The 18,334-nt window shown below is 38.4% G+C and overlaps 1 protein-coding gene across 9 annotated transcripts in view; it reads left to right on the top strand.

The window, feature by feature from the left end:
* syngap1b (synaptic Ras GTPase activating protein 1b) overlaps positions 1-18,334 on the top strand; it is a 176,116-nt gene that overhangs the window by 1,194 nt on the left and 156,588 nt on the right. For 7 of the 9 annotated variants that reach the window (XR_014091401.1, XR_014091402.1, XM_081616884.1 and 4 more), the window contains exon 1: positions 2,662-3,051. Coding sequence is in view for 7 of the 9 variants with exons in the window: in XM_081616884.1 (XP_081473010.1) it covers positions 3,030-3,051 (22 nt within the window). In the remaining 2 variants the exon portion in view is untranslated. Of the gene's footprint in view, positions 1-2,661; positions 3,052-18,334 lie in introns of those variants that run through there. The other 2 variants (XM_081616880.1, XM_081616882.1) reach the window with 2 other exon arrangements.

The following is an 18,334-nucleotide window of genomic DNA, read 5'->3' as shown; positions in this document are numbered from 1 at the left end:
CTGTGTTCACCATGCGTTGCCAGGAAGGACATGGTGTCCACCAGTGTTGTCAATAAAATTGGGATCTGTCAATTGCATTTAAACTCGCTGTTGCGTTTTCTGCAGTATTTCAAGAATTGTATTGTTGGATGTACATTCATAAACATGTAGATTAGAAGGTTTTTTTTTTGTGAATGTTCGGAGATTTATAGCTTTGGACAGCTATGATTCTAAGAAGTTTTTGGTCAGAACACAAAAAATTATATTAATGTTGGGTATAAAGAACCAGTTCCCCTGTTCAGGGAACTGTGGAAGTCTGTGTGAAACCTGTTGATCAGTTTTTGTTAATATTCTAACAATCAAAAACACAAGATGGTTTAGGAGCATATCACAGAATTTCTCATTCCAAAAAGAACAAATTTTCCCATAGGCCATGCAGGAACAGTCCAAAGCATTAAAAAAATCCAAAGATATATGAAATACTAAATTGCAGTATTTTCTGTTATGTACAAGTAGAACATTATGGCTTGTCAACAGAATATAAAGAGATAGTACTTGACTATTTTTGGTAAAGTACACTCAAAATGCCTTTATTTGTTCCCAGACAAGGTGGAAGAGTACTGTGTGGCATGCAACATGCTTCATTATAATGCAACAGAGAACATCATTGACATGGTAAACAATTAAACTGTACAATTTAACACTTCAAACACATTACACTTGCTAACTCATAACTGTTTTCTTTTTCTGTCCACTTCACAGATACAGTGTGACAACTGTTCAAGGTGGACACACAAAGAATGTGCCACAGACATGGGTGACATGTTCAAATGTGAAAAGTGTAACATCAATTAAACAGTTTTACCCCACCAGTGATAGTGTGGATTATTAAAAATACAGAAGTAAAATGTTCTATATTAAATATATTGCATTATACAACTGATGTCATTGGTATTAATCAAGAAGTTACATAGTCGCTAACAACAAAGTGTATGACAATCAGACAGGTTAACTGAGAAATCAGGATGTCATACAGTAGCTAATAATAAAGTGTATGTCAATCAGACAGGTTAACTGAGAAATCAGGATGTCATACAGTAGCTAATAATAAAGTGTATGACAATCAGACAGGTTAACTGAGAAATCAGGATGTCATACAGTAGCTAATAATAAAGTGTATGTCAATCAGACAGGTTAACTGAGAAATCAGGATGTCATACAGTAGCTAATAATGTTTCAATAGACAGGTAATAAATCAGGATGTATACAGTAGCTAATAAAGTGTATGTCAATCAGACAGGTTAACTAATAAATCAGGAAGTCATACAGTCGCTAATAATAAAGTGTATGTCAATCAGACAGGTTAACTGAGAAATCAGGATGTCATACAGTAGCTAATAATAAAGTGTATGACAATCAGACAGGTTAACTAATAAATCAGGAAGTCATACAGTAGCTAATAATAAAGTGTATGACAATCAGACAGGTTAACTGAGAAATCAGGATGTCATACAGTAGCTAATAATAAAGTGTATGACAATCAGACAGGTTAACTGAGAAATCAGGAAGTCATACAGTAGCTAATAACAAAGTGTTATTACATTAGCAGCTGTATGACGGTCTAACACTGACTTAATAAAGATGATTAAATATAAAATATGGTGATCATAGCGTACAATTGTCTGACAGAAATAGCTGTCAGTTTGTCCTACGTGTATCGCGATCTGACAACGTATGATGATCCGACAGATATAGCCATCAGATTGTCATACGCGTATGACAATCTGACAACGCATGGCTATCTGACAGAACACGGCCATGGATGACACGTAAAAGATTAAGTCTTTTTGCCCCCCAGCGTTGTACGCATGCGCGAAATTTCCGTAGGTCCAATAACATGGATGGTGTCTACGTCATAAGTCAGTGCCTCACCAGCAATGAACCTCACCGCACGTCACTGGTTGATACGTGCAACCAGATGCAGTGAAAATACAAATATTTGTCATAGGGAAACTTTTAAGATATAATCAAAACATAAGTCAGTTAGTATCGCTGAAAATTGTGATGGTGATATTGATTTATGACAAACCGATATTTATGTGACTCTTAGCATAATGTCTCCATCACTGTCTGAGTTTTAATATCTCAGTGTAAAAACATACATCAGACATAAGAAAGAAGCTTTTTCATAAGTTATTAACTTATTATGTTTTCACTTTCACTTTATGTTAAAGTGCATACATAAAGTTATTATTAACAATAATTTCTATTTATATATATTTGTTTAAATTTCTATGGCATTTCTTTTATTTTAGAATTAATGTATTTATTAACTTTATTAGACCTCAGTAAAGGAACCATAAAAATGACAATATAACACACTGATGTTGGATTCCTCACTTTTGATCATGAGCTAAGTGAATTATATCATAAGCTCCACGCACTCACGCACACGCACACGCACGGACAGACTTTGTCTTCTCCGGCCTGAAGCGGTGAATTTACTCTCACTCAAACATCATTATCTTCCTCAGCCTTCGTCAAGGGGCGCGCGCAGAATTGGAAAACGCGCGAGTTGAATCTCAGTTATATAGATATTGAGGTGAGTGCGCGCCCACACACAGAAACGCGCGCGTGCACGATCCTCCCCTCTCCTCCCTCCTTCGCTCGCTCTCTCTCTCTCTCTCTCCCTCACACACACTCGCTCGTGCTTCACCCTCACACCTCAGCAGCAGCGTGCAAATAAACACGCGTACACACACGCACTCACGCACACACACACACACCATATTCCCGCATCCTGTATTTTTTATGCACCTCGCACCGGGCGCTTTATAAGCGGTCGTGGATTATGATGCCAGTTTTTATCACAGCGGAATATCGGCCTCTTCTTCGACTGCAGCCGTAAACAGCAGTATTACCGCGTGCTTTTTTTTTTTTTTTTTAGATTTATTTTAATTCCAGATTTATTTTGTAATTTGGTTCCCTAGTACTACTGAGCACCGAGAGACCGCCGCGACGCAAAGCCCCACGTCCGATGCTTTTGGAACATGTCCTATGTTCCCTTCCAAGGTAAGCCAGAGATCTCCCCCCTCCTAATTTTTGACTCCCCACTGCATCTCTCTTCTCTGTCCTCCTCCCCCGTTCCCTCCATCCGCACTCTGTCTCTCTCTGTGCCCCTCTCCTCCCTGACTGTCATATGGAAATGTAAGCAGGCACCATAGCCGACAGGTGCGCGCAGATAGCCCAGAGTGCCTGGTAGATGGATGCCCAAACAGGCGCGCACTGAGATCCGGCGCAGCGTCTGTTCGGTGTGCATGCCGCAATTATAGTATCGTAATAAGGGATGCGTGTGCGCTGCTGTCATAGTGTAGGGCTGCTGTGCTGCGTTGATGAGGAATACATGCAGAAATGTTCCCGATCCTGTTAGAAAAATCCACTCCCAGTGAGTTTGTAGTGACACTTGTTAGATGATCTCCACGTACTTCCTGTATGGTGAACACTGCGAAAAGAACAACGTGATCTAAAGGATGTTTATGAGAACTGAGCCCTTATTATTTTAGATATTTGCAGGATTTTGACCTGAATGGACTCCATCCTGCCTCAAAAAAAGTTTGGCCCACTGAAATATGTAGATGACCACTTCTCTGGCTGCTGGTCTTTCATTCCCTCACGCTCTAGCATGAGTGGGTGAAAGGCGCTTCATTGCACGGTCAAAGCCAGATTCCCTCAGTATCGCTGCTCTGCAACTGTGACTAATGCTATATGTGAGCAGGCGTGCTGCAGTGAGCCGCCTCACATCCACCCCAGCCTGGATCGCTCAGTTTGCACCGTGTGTCCCTGTGATCAGAGGGTCAAATAAATGAGGAGAGTCAGATGAGAATGAGGTGCAACGGGCAGCGTAAAGTTTGGGAGCAGCTCTGAAGGACTGAGGGGTGTCCAGGTTTGTGTGAGTACTTGCCGTATCTGTGTGTGGGTTTAGGAGAGCGTGGAGGAGTGCTGCATGTGAGGGTGAAGCTAACCAATGGAGTGTGTGTAGCACTAGACCTGTTATCCTTTGAGGAAAATCAACTGTGCCTCCAAATATCTAATCTCAAACTAAAAAAACCCCAGAAAAAAAACACCCTGGAGTGACCCTGGAGTCAACATCTGAGCCACACATGAAAATAGAGAGCAAATGTAACGGCTGCAGCCTGCTCTCCTCCTTTTAACTCTGCTTCTTATTCCCTCAGAGCACAACAGATAAGAGCCAAAATGCCCTCTTTGCAAATGCATCTATAGAAGTTGGTTGCATAATGCTGGTTGGTGAGATGCTCTTCCACTGTGTGTGTGTGTGTGTGTGTGTGTGTGTGTGTGTGTGTGTGCGTGTGTGTGTGTGTGCGTGTGTGTGTGAGCCCACTCGGAGAGTCATTGCCAGGAAATTGTGAGCACAGTGCCGCACCTTCAAAATCTGCCAGTGATGTAGTTTTTCTCTTTGATTGCAATAATTTGTCCTTTTTAGGAATAAATCGTGTTTTATCCAGCTGGGAACACCTGCAGAGAGTTTAGCCTACTCTTCCCGTTTTGCTAATTATTTCACAGTAATAACGTTAATGTGTTTATTAGTAATGATGATGTAGGATAATATTCTGACATTTTTTTGTTGTTTTCATTAAAGATGTAGTATCCTGCAAGACTCAACGACTGAAACAGTTTAATTGTAGTTTTGTAAAAAGTTACGGTTTTAGAACATGATGTATTTTATGTCCTGAAGTGATAGTTTCCATTGAGCAGTTATTAGCAATCAATATCTTACCAGCAGTAGGTATCTCTCTTAGTTTCTCTACTTTACTCTGTTAGTTTGAATCCATTTCATACATGAGCAAGGAAAAAAAATATTTTACTAATTTTAATTGTGTCTATTATAATTACTCTTTGCACAAAAAAGTAACAATTAAACTTCCCACATAAAACATGTTCTGCAAATTGGATTATGTTTCGAGATGCACCACTCAAAAGTTGGGACCAGTTCCTTATGTCCAATCTTTTTAAAACTTTCATCCATTTGATTTGGATTTTTATCCAAGAACGTTTTAAGAAGATATTAGAATAATTCTTTTCATTTTTATTATGAGCGATCAATACTCGCTTGTAACAGGAGGAGAGGTCACATCGTGTGCGTATGAGAGAGAGAACAATCAATATTTACTATGGCAGTTACACAAAGACAAAAATGTCCAGATATTTTAAATTTGTTTTAGGGTCATATGCAAATAATTAGCAAAGTTAGCTGAAAGCAGAAGTTTCTGTGAGTATATGATAACTTAACTTAATGTTAACATTTCTAAAAAGATCGCCAACATCTCCAAACTCAGGATGTTTAAAGCTCAAAAGGCTCACCGGACTGAACATTTTCCAGTTCTCTTTTCCACGCAATTTGTCGTTTTGTCTCTGGCCAAAAACCCACAAATTGTGATGTAAAAAGCAGAATAATACAAAACTAAAAAGGTGAGTAAATAGTAATGCGCTGCTATAGCTTATTCCCCTTCCATTGGTTTTCAGAAATGATTTGCAGGCCAAATACAGAAACATTTAGTGTATTAGAACTAAATGTTCACACTTTTCTGTCTTTAAACACATCATTTTGCTGTAAAAAGTTGTGTGGATGCACCCAGTGTAAACCACGGCAAGAAACTGCAGCATCAGAAATGTTAAGAGATTTTTAAAATAAATTTCAGTCAGTGTTACTCTTTCAGAAATTGTTGAAGTTTTTGTGCATTTAATTCCTTATTGCCTGAATTTATTTACCACTATATAACAGTTGTAGTTTAGCTGACTAAAAGCTAAACTAAGTATGCTTTGGTAGAGCATATTTTCTCTTGTGAATGCTAAATTTGGTAGAGATTATACATTTTAATGTAGCACATGCAAAAAAAATCTATTAAAGGATGATTAGTGAAAACAATTTCCAGTCTAAGGAATGTTGAATGCTGCTGATAAACATCTTAATACTGTAAAATTACAACTAGATGCTGATTAAATGGCTGCAAAGTGCTTTGTGTACAAATCATGGTACAGTTGACCCTTCAGTTGACGTGTTTTGTGTGTTTGTTTTTGGGTTTTTTTTGTAAAGCATATCTAAAATAGTGTGAAGAAAATCAAACTTACGAAACTGAAATAACTAGCGGCAATGCTACCTGTCACGTTGGTGTTTGTAATGCAGCCAATTAAGGAGCGCCATTTATTTTTCTTGGTGCTGATTGGCTGTAACCCCAAGAGCAGCAAAAATGAAGACTGCGGATGTTAGCTTCTGCGGTAGTGCTAAGAAGGTTTCCATTAATTCATTTGTTATAGTTTTTATAAAATTCAGGTCACACTTTGAAGCAAACAGGAATTTAGTTTCAGGTTTTGTAAACCTGATTGCTGCATTGGTTTCGGCATTGGCAGCAGCTGTTGTTGGATTTCAGAAAAATGCTTAGACAAGCCTTTACTCTCTGATTCCAGGATAAATGACAGCTATCCAATGCGAGTTGTACTCTGCAGATAATGTGAACAAATGTGAACTACCGCTTTAAGAAAATCTGTCAAATTTGACTTTACAGTTGAAGCCAAAATGAATTAGTCGAATGCCTTGAATGCATTTCCTATGGGTGCTGCAGACAGATACTCCATCTTTCCTATATGTTGGAAGCTCCATGGTTACTCGAGGCGATTATGTAACACTGTGTGATATTTATTGCTGCACAGTGACTCAACATACAGAGGTAAAATATGTGGTAAGAGGGCTGATTCCTTTGGCATTGATTTGTGGAGAGAAACACATCAACACTGGGGCGTGGGGGGATTTTTGGTGGGAATGGGAAACGGTGGAGGGGTCTGAACAGTGTTGCAGATGCATCTAAGCCCACTCTGAAGAGAGTGTTCAGCTAATGTACCAGGCGAGCCATTTGCAGTCATGCCAAGTACCGGCTCACATGAACAGGGAGTTAGTGGGAGGCAGGCAGCAGCAGCAGCAGCGATGGGCCTTCCTATCTTGGCAAAATATTTTTCTTTTTCCTCATTCGTTCCCTTAAACTCACACCTCCCTTCAGTCTTCCTCCTTCTTCTACTTTCTCTCCTCCACTGTGGTCGACCCCCGTCACGATGAACCACCCACACATGCCTCTCTACCTCCACAGCGTCTCCTCTATCTCTCTCCTCCTGGCTGACGGACGTGTCCATGAGTGCAGATGGACAGTGTGGAAGCAGGCAGCCGGCCACACAGCTATCCCTGGCCTTGTCGATTTTACAGTAGTTTGATCCAGCAGCTCCTGTCAAGCATGACCGTAGTTAAAGAGACAGCACACCACCAATGCACTGCAGCACTCTTCTTCTCCCTCTTCTCCATCCCTCTCTTTCTCCCATGTGACATAAGGGACTGTCTTACACCCCTCCACTACTCAGGCTGTGCCAAGAACCATCATCTGTTAGGCTATTACTGTACCGCATGCGCGAAATTCATCTAGGGCCGGTGCACTACATGATCTGTCAAAAGAGAAAACCCATTCATTCTCCAGTAGGCCCTCTGCATGCAGCGCAGATCCATTTTGCATGGACTTTTTCAAGTGTTTCGTTGAATTACTACTCCGGTCGACGAGTGATGAGCGCACAGGAGAACTGATATGTTTTTAATCGCCTGATGTTCCTCTTGGCTGACGGTGATGAATCTGTTGTGATCTTCTTGAATCTGTAGTGTTCGGAATCATCCTAAATTTGCTGGGCCGAATCCAGTTTAGATGGGAAAAGTCAGCACTTCTAAATGTCAAACCCAAATGTGTGACATGTTGAGGGAACATCAATGACGTCATTATTCTGCCTCGCAGCGAGAAGATTAATTAGGGCCCAGCAGACGTACATCTCATTACATTTATAGTAAACTTTATATTGTCTTCAGCGGTGCAGAGAAGATGGGGCGCAATGGTCAGTTTAACAAGTTTTGTGTCAATTATAGGTCTTGCAGAACTTTCATTGTGCTTTGTTTTATTATCTTAAAACAATATAATTTGTTTATCTTCAAAATTCATCCCAATCAGCACCTAGTACAGTATAAGTATTCATACATTTCAACTTTTTAAGGTTTTTTAACTTTCCCATTTGATACCTCAGTCTCAGTCACATTGGATTAAGATCATCTGTCGACAACAGTTTTCAAATCTTGGCACATTTTTAAATTAATTTAGGTTTAGACACATTAGCATGCTCATTATAACCCATTTCCTGGTTCTGGCTGCATGTTTAGGGTCACTGTCCTGTTGGAAGGTGAACCTCTACGTCAATCTCCAGGCCTTTGCTGCGTCTAAAAGGTTTTTATTCCAGTATTTTCCTGTATTTAGTTCCTGCATCCATCCATCAACTCTGTTGAGCTTTCATATCCCTCCCACCACCATGTTTCACCATGGAGATGCTGTTTGTGCACAGACCAAGAAGTCCAAATATGGTCTTAACTGAGCAGAGCTTCCACATATTTGACGTGTTTCCCATCTGACTTGTGGCAAACTGCAAAATGGATTTCTTGTAGCTTTTTTCCCAGCGGTGGCTGAAGTCTTGGAGTTTATGTCTAACAGTTGTTAGGTTTGCAGTTGGCCCCTCCTCTTTCCATGTTTAGATGACGGGTTGAACAAGGACTCTGTGTGATGCTCAGAGCTTGGGATTTTGTTTTAGATCTATAAATTTCTCCATAACTTCCTCCCTGACCTGTCTGCTGGGTTCCTTGGTTTTCATGATCCTGGTTTTTCTCTAACAAATGTTTGAGGCCTTCGGGGAACAGTTAGACTCTATTTACTAATTTGCTTTCCTGTTTAAGGCAATTGGCCACACTGGATTTTATTTATGGGTATTATAGAAATTAAGCCTGTTACAATAAGCAATTTAGCAATTAATTATACGATTAATCAAAATGTACTCAATAATTTCCATTCTGATGAGTGACTAGTATTTTTTGTTTACTGAGACTTCACAATCCATTTTACGTATGGCTTTGGTTGTGTGTGATTTTTTATTTCCTGTTTATTTATTGTTTTTGGTTGTTGTTTTTGATTTTGAATTATTATATGCCTTCCAGTTTCAGTGTTAAGTGTTCAACTGTCAAAATAAAAATGTATTAGTCTTTGAGAGGGTGAACTTTCATTATCACGACATAATCATTATATAAGTTGAAAATGGTCTCAAAATGTCAATATTATCATTTATTACAACAATTTCCGAGACAATATATTATCCAGCAAAATTAGTTTGCCCAATCTAAGCTGAAAATTACATGTATGTCACACTTTCCAACTCTTTATTTAAAAAAAAAGAGTTGGAAACCTCCTTTTCATCCTTAGAGTATTTTATTTGCCTCCAAATCACAGTACATCAAATGCCTGTAAAGTTCTAGAGGCCAGTTTTACTGCTCTACACAGATATGAATCTCCCTTTGGTTTGTGGATAGTGCTCGAAGAACAATATGGTGTATTTTTGGCCAAATAAACGAATAACCTGTTAGTCTAGCTGTAGTACTCTGCTTGCTCCATTGCAACATCAGATGGCTGAGTTTCATCTTCAGCTGATCCTCTTTTTTTCTACATTTCCTGAATGCTGGATAACATTAAATGTCCTTTTTTAAAAAAAAAAAAGAAACCCCTATCCTCTAACATAGAGACATTTTAATATCTCTTTAGTGATTCTGGTGGAGGGCGGCAGGTCTGCATCTGGGCTGCCGGGACCGAGTTGCTTGGCGCTGCACCTTTTTAGACTCAGCTGGACTTTGGTGGGTGGGCAGTTCGATTCTGCTGCAAAGCCAGAGTGGAATGACTCAATGGGTTTATGCAGAAGGAGCAAATGCTTCGGCTTTTGATTGATCCTGTCAGGATCCAGCTGAAAGGTCAGGATGAGCCGCCCAATCAGAGCGCTGCCAGTCAGGAGTAATGATCTCCCTTTGGATGTGGTTGGCTCATATGGTTTGCAGGCATGAGATTATCCAATCTCAAGCATGTTTACTGTTTAAAGCTGCGAGGTTTTATTCTCCCCTTACACCGCAGGCAGTGGTAGAGGTTACACTGAGTGCTATGAGTCATGGTGAGTGGACTCGGTTATTTCTGCATGATGTAAACATTGTTTTTTAATTTATTTCTTCTGTACAGAACATTATGTTTGTTTTTTTTGTTGTGACATTTTGAAACCGGTGAATGTTACCTTCATCTGAGTCAGTCCTATTTGTTTTGTCTCCAAAAACTCATTTTGCTGAAATAAAAAGTCCAACTTTTTAAGTGCCACTTTTGATAACACTGTTGCCTCACAGCAAGAAGTTTCTGAGTTTGAATCCCGGCCTGGGATAAACTTCCTCCTTCCCTCCATTCTCCATTAGGGCCTTGAGACACTTCTGCAATAAATATCATCCAGATTTATGCATATAAGCATTCAAATGCTTCTGATGCTCACATGTAATGGCGACCAGACTTCCTTTTTAATTCCCAGAAAACGATCTAATTTATTTACGTTTGCAGCAGGGTTTTCATTTCGTCCTGTCCAAACGAATACGGGTATTTTGGAAACACGTTTTCTGCTCCAGTTGCCTTCGTCGTCCTCATGCAAACTTTGTTCTTGTTAATAAAAACACATTTCCAAACATTTTTTTGGCACTAGTGGCCTTTATTGAACAGAAAGAGAACAGGAAGAAAGACAGAGAATGTTCCAGAACCTGGAATCAAACCCAGGACGATCCAGGATCTTGTTTTAACAGCTGAGCCACGCAGCGCCCCCAGACTACGAAACACGAACAGCTGATGCAGCAGGGTTCAAAACTGATCAGTCTGAGTCGTCTAAGATCAGCGTGTCTCTAGTTGAATAGTTGAATAACTTGAATAACTTTTTGGAAGAAATGCATTTTCAGGAGGAGTTTTATGACATTGAACTTTTTCTTTTACTTGAGTAACATTTTTAGAAAGTATCACTATTACTAGAATAGCATTTTTTTGCCCACTGTGAGTAACTTAACTGAATGAAAAAAAAAATGCATACACACACACACGCACACACACACACACACACACACACACACACACACACACACACACACACACACACACACACACACACAACTTAAGCTAAAAGTGAAACTTGTTTGTGCAGAAGGTTTGTTTTTCTAATTTTGTTTTCCGCCTGCTGAGCCTGTTGTACCATTTGGCTCTGGTGCAACAGTGCCAAATAGTCCTAACATACAGTATATTTGCATTACAGATGGTTAGTATTAGTTTTTTATGATTTGGAAAAGTACTGCCTGAATCTGTTATCTTCTAGTTGTGTTATTTATTTGTATTATTATTTTTATATTTAAATTTTTGTCTAAATTTTTGTCCTGTGCGCCTGATCTAATGTGCACTCTGCAAACATCCGATGATGTTTGGCTCCAGTCACTGGCTCGCTGTGACTGACCAACGGTTCAAAACAAACATGGTGCACAAAGCATCTGCTTCACCGTCTAATCAGTCAGTTTAATATCTAAATAAACCTGAATTCAACCAGGCAAGCTTATAAATAATGCATGCTGTTCAGAAGTACAAGTCATTTGTAAGCAACAGATACAGGACAGAAGAGAAATAATCCCTTTTGAGTTTCAACTGGGATCGAATCTAGGCTTATATTTGTATATTAGTTCAGACTCATCACATTTGAGATTCTGATCATTCAGATATTTTTTATTCGTGGATGTTTAAATAATGGTTACTGCATTTTTGCAATGTTGGAGGTAGCACTTTTATATGTATTTAAAGGTCAAATCTTAATTCACACCGTATGAAAGTTGAATAATTGACTAAAATAAACTTGCTTTTGTTTTAGAAAATGCTTAATTAAAAGATGTATTGATAGATTTAATTGATGACAGCCTATTTTTGTTTTTCAGCAGAAATAGTACAATTCTTTTATGCATCTAGTTAGCATTGTTCTGTTAGCATGAAGCTAAATAAGGGGAAATGTTGGTTATAAAACAAGCAGCTGTTGTTTTTAGAAACAGTCAACATTATTGCCACCTACTGGTTGGTTTTAATGTAGGGATTAAAAAAAAATAATTGTATCCTGATAAAGATAAAAATAACTATTTCAAACAATCTGTTGAAGTTAAAGAAAGTTTAGGAAGAAAGCCAGTGCTCTGAGTTATACCACAGTTTATTTCTGAAGATAGAATTTCCAAAATGACTTCAAACTTTCAAATGAAGAAGCTGCTTTAGACTACCTGTGTTTTTATTTCACCCTAGTAAGTTGTTTCCAGTCCCATTCAGTTCCTAGAATTACATTATCTAAGCCAGAGTGTGACTTAGTTTGGTCAGGACTGGAGTCAGCCCTGACCCGGCACCTGCATACATCTACATTAGTGCTTCACCCAGCAGGAAAAGAAAGTAGGTTCGAGTCTTTTCCAGGCACAGTTTGCACCTTTGTGTGTGGGTTTTCTCTTTTGTGTCCTCCCACATTGCAAACATGCACATGTCAGGCAGAGTGGAAACTCTAAATGGCCCATAGGTATGAATGTGAGTGGATGTCTGCCTATCTGTATTCAAACTGTGATGGGTTGGCTGGCTGCCCGGTGTCCTGCTATCTGCCCAGTGCATGCTGGAATAGATTGCCAGGACAGGATCCAGTAGGCAGGAGAAATAGATAAATAAATAAATGCTTTTTGTCTGTTGCGTAATTTTTTTTTTTGCACTTGAATATCAAATAATTTGAAATGAAAGACTACAGTTGAAATTCAATGTTAGATATTCATTGATTCCTTGACATTTGAATAAAAAAAATAGAGACTGAGAATTCATTTGCACGTGTTGCGAAACAAAATGGACGTGTTCATTAAAGATGCCAGATATTTCATCGTTCAAGCATTGTAGGACTTAATAAATGAAGAGATTTGTTCATGTGAGAAGCATAAAATGACTCCACTGCATCCACTGAGCACAGTTTGTACTCGGTGGTTGCTTGTAATTCTCTGGTAGTTTAGTTCCTCTCCCACTTTCCTAATGCCTCCATAACAGCAGACGGCACACTTCTTCACCCGTGCACAAAGCTCTGCTGACCGCATAGCGCTTTGGTATCAAAGGAAAGAAAGCATGCGGAAAGGGAAACAGAAATGCTGCTTTCCATTTAACTTTTGACCTGAGAATAACAGCATGTCTGTCTTACCTGCGGTTGAGATTTAATTTAACAAACCAGCTGGATTTCACTAATTGACCAGGGTAGCTTTTATTAGCAAGTATGAAATTTGGTTGGGTTCATTTCCAGGTCTGGATTAAGATGGAAAAGGAAAAAAGAACCCCTCCTTCTGTCCTTCATTTACTCTTTGTGTCCTTTTTCATTTTTTCCCTTCCGTTATTCATCTCTCACTTCTTTTAGTATCTTTCCTTTCTTCTTTGTCCTTCCTTTCCATTTTTGTGTCCTTCCTCTTTAAACTGTCTTCGTCTCTTCTTTCCTTCCACTGTAATGTTTGACATAAATTTACAGTGGCTTTTTATATTTAAGACGGGGAACTCTTGGAAGTTGAATCTGAAAATGAAAAATGAGTAGGAACCCAGGAGACAGAGGCTGTGCAGTCAATGTGTGTCTGAAATAAAGAGATACAAACTGACAGAAGTGCAGATAATTAATTCATGACTACAAGTATGGACACTTTTTATGTGCATAACAAAAATATTAGATGTAAGTTCAGAAACATCCCACTTTTCAAGTCACATTAGATTTTTTTGTATTTGGAGTCAGAAGTTCTACCTTCTGGGTTAATATTCAGTTCAGTGCAGTTTATATTATATTTTTTATGATATTGTCAGTTTAAGAAGACTCCGATTCAGTTCAAAGTATAGTCAGATTCAGATGATCATAAGAATTGGTAATAAGTTATAGCACATTTTTCAGAATAAGGTTGTAATATAACAGAAGTGTGGGCCTGTAAATACATTTCAGGTGCACTTTATCTAACCAATAAAGTTGTTGACTTTGCAGCAATCCCACATCTTTAGCAAGCATGTGGCGACAATAGAGTGGAGCAACTCCCTGATAATTCAGAAGGGAAGAAGTCAGTTTGAAAGCACAAACTAAAAAAAAGCAATAACCCCATCAGTGACTTTATCCAGGAAAGACTCGCTGTTTAAAACAGAAACACTGAACCAGAAGAAGAAAACATGGCAGCATTTTAATGGATAGCTTGTGTATGAAACCAAGTTTAAGGATTTTCAGACAGCAAGGTGAGATTAGATGGGCAACTTATTTGCAAACTTAAAAGCTTTACATAAAAAGTTCCACAGTAACAGACGTTTTCTCTTTTGTTTACACTTCTTGTTAAATGCAAAGCGAGTTTTTGTTGGCAAATATGTTAAATTAGGATTTATTTTTGGTATATCCAAGTCAAACATCATGATGGTTCAGGCTTTTGCTGGATAAAGAGATGATGATTATGAAAAGCACAAGCCACAGTTAAAAAAAAAAGAATATTTCATATTTTGTTAGTGTCAGCATTACTGCCACCTACTGGCCTGGGATGGGTATTTCAAAATATTCAAATTTGAGAGCCTATATGAAAGTTAGTGTCATTTTTCTACAAATTGAAAAGAAGTTAATTAGTACAAAGTGTTATGAAATGCCGTAACCAGTTGTCTGACACTGAGACTTCATCAGTAGAGACAGGTTAATGGATGATTTATCTGTGACCCACATGTTAGAAATAGTAAAATATGGATGAGAAAGTTTTTAGATAACATCCAGAGATGACATAAATGTTTTTACAAAGATCTGATCAAACCATTTTACTGAATTATCAGCTACTGAAATCAGTTTACAGCAGTGTAAGTAAAAAGCAGGGCTGCTTGAGAAACCTGTCACACTATTTACATCGTTTTTTTTGTGCTTGTTTTGCTACTTAATCATTTTAAATTGTATGCTTAGGATACACATGCGACCCACAATCACAATATCCATGATGTCAGCTTAATTTTTAAGAAGATCTGTTTGCAATTTGTGAATTTGCAGGTACTGGCGTGAGTTTTGGTTGTCCCTGGGTTGTTTCTTCACACCCTGACCAATCTCCATCACAGAACAATGATAAAAATGCACAACGCAGTAGAAAATAGAGTTGTGGAGTATTTTGCAGTGCTCTTTTAAAACATTTTGCAGTAAAAGCTCGACCTTAAATCATCAAGAAACTGAACAAAATTAGTGTATTTATTCAAAGTGTGTACATGTACACACTGGAAGAAATACAGTAATTTTATATACCATATTGAAACTGTCAACTGGAGAAAAAAATGCAAACTTAAGCACCCAATTCTTGTTTTGGAAATGTATCAAAGTTCTCTCACCATCCCACCCTAGAAAAAGAAACGTCAGATGCATCATTAAAAGTACAAAATTAATTTCTTTCAACTTGACGATTTTTATTTGTAAAAATCTACCTAGTATCTCTTATTCGCTTTTGCTGACATTTTCTGGTCCATTTCATATCTAATTTAGGCATGAATCTCTTCTTTACATAATTTGTGAAACCTCAGCATTTCAAAGGGCTTCCTTTCTAATAGAAAAAAAAGGTTTTTCAACAATTTTAAACAAATCTTAATAGGTTGTGCCTCCATTTTAGGTGTAGATTAGAGGCATTTGTCATCTGAAGAATGGTTCTCTGTATTTTTCTGCTTACCTGTGTGAATGTGTGCAGCTTTGTGCTTGTGCCTCTCTTTGTGTGGGCTCATGCCACGGTGTGTAAGTCTTGTGTGGTAGTGTTTTACCTCCACTCAGAGGACTTCAGAAAGGTTAGCTAGCTCACTCAACAGCTGATGGTAAATTTAGCCTCCTTTTCACACAGTCCCACACACGATTCAAGTATTTTTCTATTGTATCTTCTTAATGTTGCCACATTAAAATGATGCAGCTGTAGTTCTTCAAATAATATCTCTCTGCAAAAACAGTATTTCCAGTTTAATTAAATAATATGAAGCCTTAATTTCCATGCATTTTTACTCGAGGAAGTTAGATGCAGATTAATATAATGAAACATCAGGACATTTTCAAATGTCCTGATGTTTCCAGATGAACTGGATGGTGATGAGAATGACCTGAAGAGTGCCAAAAGCACACTTTTAATTCTGTTTTCACGCTTTGTTCTCATGTTTAAATTTGGAAATTACAGGCCTCACTCAGGAGCATCTAATATTTACCAGTGCCATTTAGAAACAAAAGGAAACAAATGAAAGAGCTCAGCAGGAATGGGGCCTTTTTTCCCTGCCGATATAATAGCGTTTTGTTTTCCCGACTGGAATTGCTTACCCACTGTTCCTTTCTTTTAAAATGCTCAGATGTGTTAAGACTTCTGCATTAACGACCAGAAATCTTGTCCTGACAGATCCTGATGTGTGTGTCGCTGCACCTCTTCTAAGAGCTCTGAAGTGCTGTATTTGTATGCTGCTTCATGGTGGCCACATTGCTGACATTTCCCCACTGCTGTCAGTTTGGGCACACACTGACATTACATATGGGTGAAGAGTTGCCTTGCAGATACTATAATCCAAGTGCTTTCCCACCACATCATGGCCCCAAAAGCCTGCAGCCAGGCTTTATGTAACACAAGAACATGCAAACAGACTGCTGAGCTCTTTGTGATGTATTAGCTGGACTAAAAAGGATCTGTAGATGCTGCATATGCTGAACTGAGGCTTTGAATTTTGGCTGAGGAACTTCCACTTACAGGAGGTCTGTTTAGAGTATTTACTGCAGCTCTAACATTTTATCCAGTCAGCAGTTTACACCTGAGAAAACTCTGCGTCGGATTTATGTCGGCTTTTATTGAATACTCCTTTGTGTTACAATCAGTGCTAAATGGAAATAATTTATTATTACTCACAACAGCAACAAATTAATAAAAATATACTGACAATGTTCAAGCTGTTTTAAAATAACATGAATGTCTTTTGTCATTATGTCACTATGCAAGTAGAGAGATATTATTAAAAACAAGAAAGATATGTTTTTTTTAGGTGTTTTCACACTCAGCTGTGTTTGATTTGGAACCAAAATTGCATCATTTTGCTTTCACACCCCCTACAGCCCCTGTTCCCCTCCTCGCCTGTGGTGGCGCTGCACTAACAACCACTGAGGAAAACAACACAAAAACCTCTGAGCGCAACTTCCTTCTTCACAAAATCTAAACAAAAATGGAGCGGCAGCAAATTTTATTGGCTTCTCTGTTATCTTTGGAAAAACACCACAAGCTATTTCGCCATTGTTTTGGTTGTACTTACCCAGAATCCCCTTCACTGTAGTTCGCTTCCTGCTTTTGGAGAGTTCTCTGGTCCGCTTGGCGTACACGTATGCATTGAAACCGCATCACAATTCACGTCAACAGAGCCAAGGCCAAGGTTTTTGGATGAACCAGAGTTTGCCTTTTTGGTTCACTGTGCAGAATGCAACAGTTAAAGATTTAATGCTTAAATCTACAAACATTTGAAGTAAAGAAAAGATTTATGAAACAGAACCAGTAGTTTAAACCACATGTGTTCATTGCTGAATAAACCAAGATTTGTTTTTGTTGGCTAATATATTCCAAGTGTTGTAATTTCACTCATAGTATCCTAATGTAATAATGGTTTGTCTGTTTAAATTTGTATAATGGTGGAATTCAGTGTTCTGTAGTTTCATGACCGAACTGTTACTTTTTCACAATGTCTTATTTCATTTTTTATGCATTGTAATTTCCCCCAGATGATTATTAATCAGACCGTTTGTTTTCATTTTAATTGCATATAGGCTTATGTGGTAGACATGACAGCTGCTGCACTCATGTAGCAGAATTCTGTATTAAGAAATCCATGTAGTTATGTGGTGATAGAGTTGATGCAGCATTAAAAGCACAGTGTGTAATTCTACCGTTTCTGATGCCACTGAAATGAAAGGTTGCGGTGCAATATTGTGACAGGGTATAACATTTAGCCAGTCAGCCAGAGATCCAATGCAGTAGATGCTCACACCTGAGTGGGCCCAGATGCTAAAGGTCGCAGAAAGTATTAGAAACACAGGAGAGAGAGAAAGAAGGAAGAGGATGTGTTTTTTGTGATTTTTTAAAATATTGTGCAGCCTTAGAATTTAATTATCCAGGTCAGGTTTAACCAGAAAAGAACAATGTTGGCATCAGTTAATCATCATCAGTTATTGGTATTTTTTCTGTCACTCTACCACAACTTCTTTTTCTCTGACAAATACTCGAAATGCCAGATAAATTATTTAAGGGTGAAGTAATCTTCTTTAAGGTAACAGTCTGTCAGCTAACTTAACAAAAAGTCTTATTAGTTGAATCTTTCAACACAACTGGGCAACTCAGAAACGCTTCTTTATCAAC

This window comes from Poecilia reticulata, chromosome 16 (assembly GCF_904066995.2).
Source record: "Poecilia reticulata chromosome 16, P_reticulata-male-v2, whole genome shotgun sequence".
Classification (NCBI taxonomy): Eukaryota; Metazoa; Chordata; class Actinopteri; order Cyprinodontiformes; family Poeciliidae; genus Poecilia; species Poecilia reticulata.
This window is presented reverse-complemented; position numbering and strand designations above follow the sequence as displayed.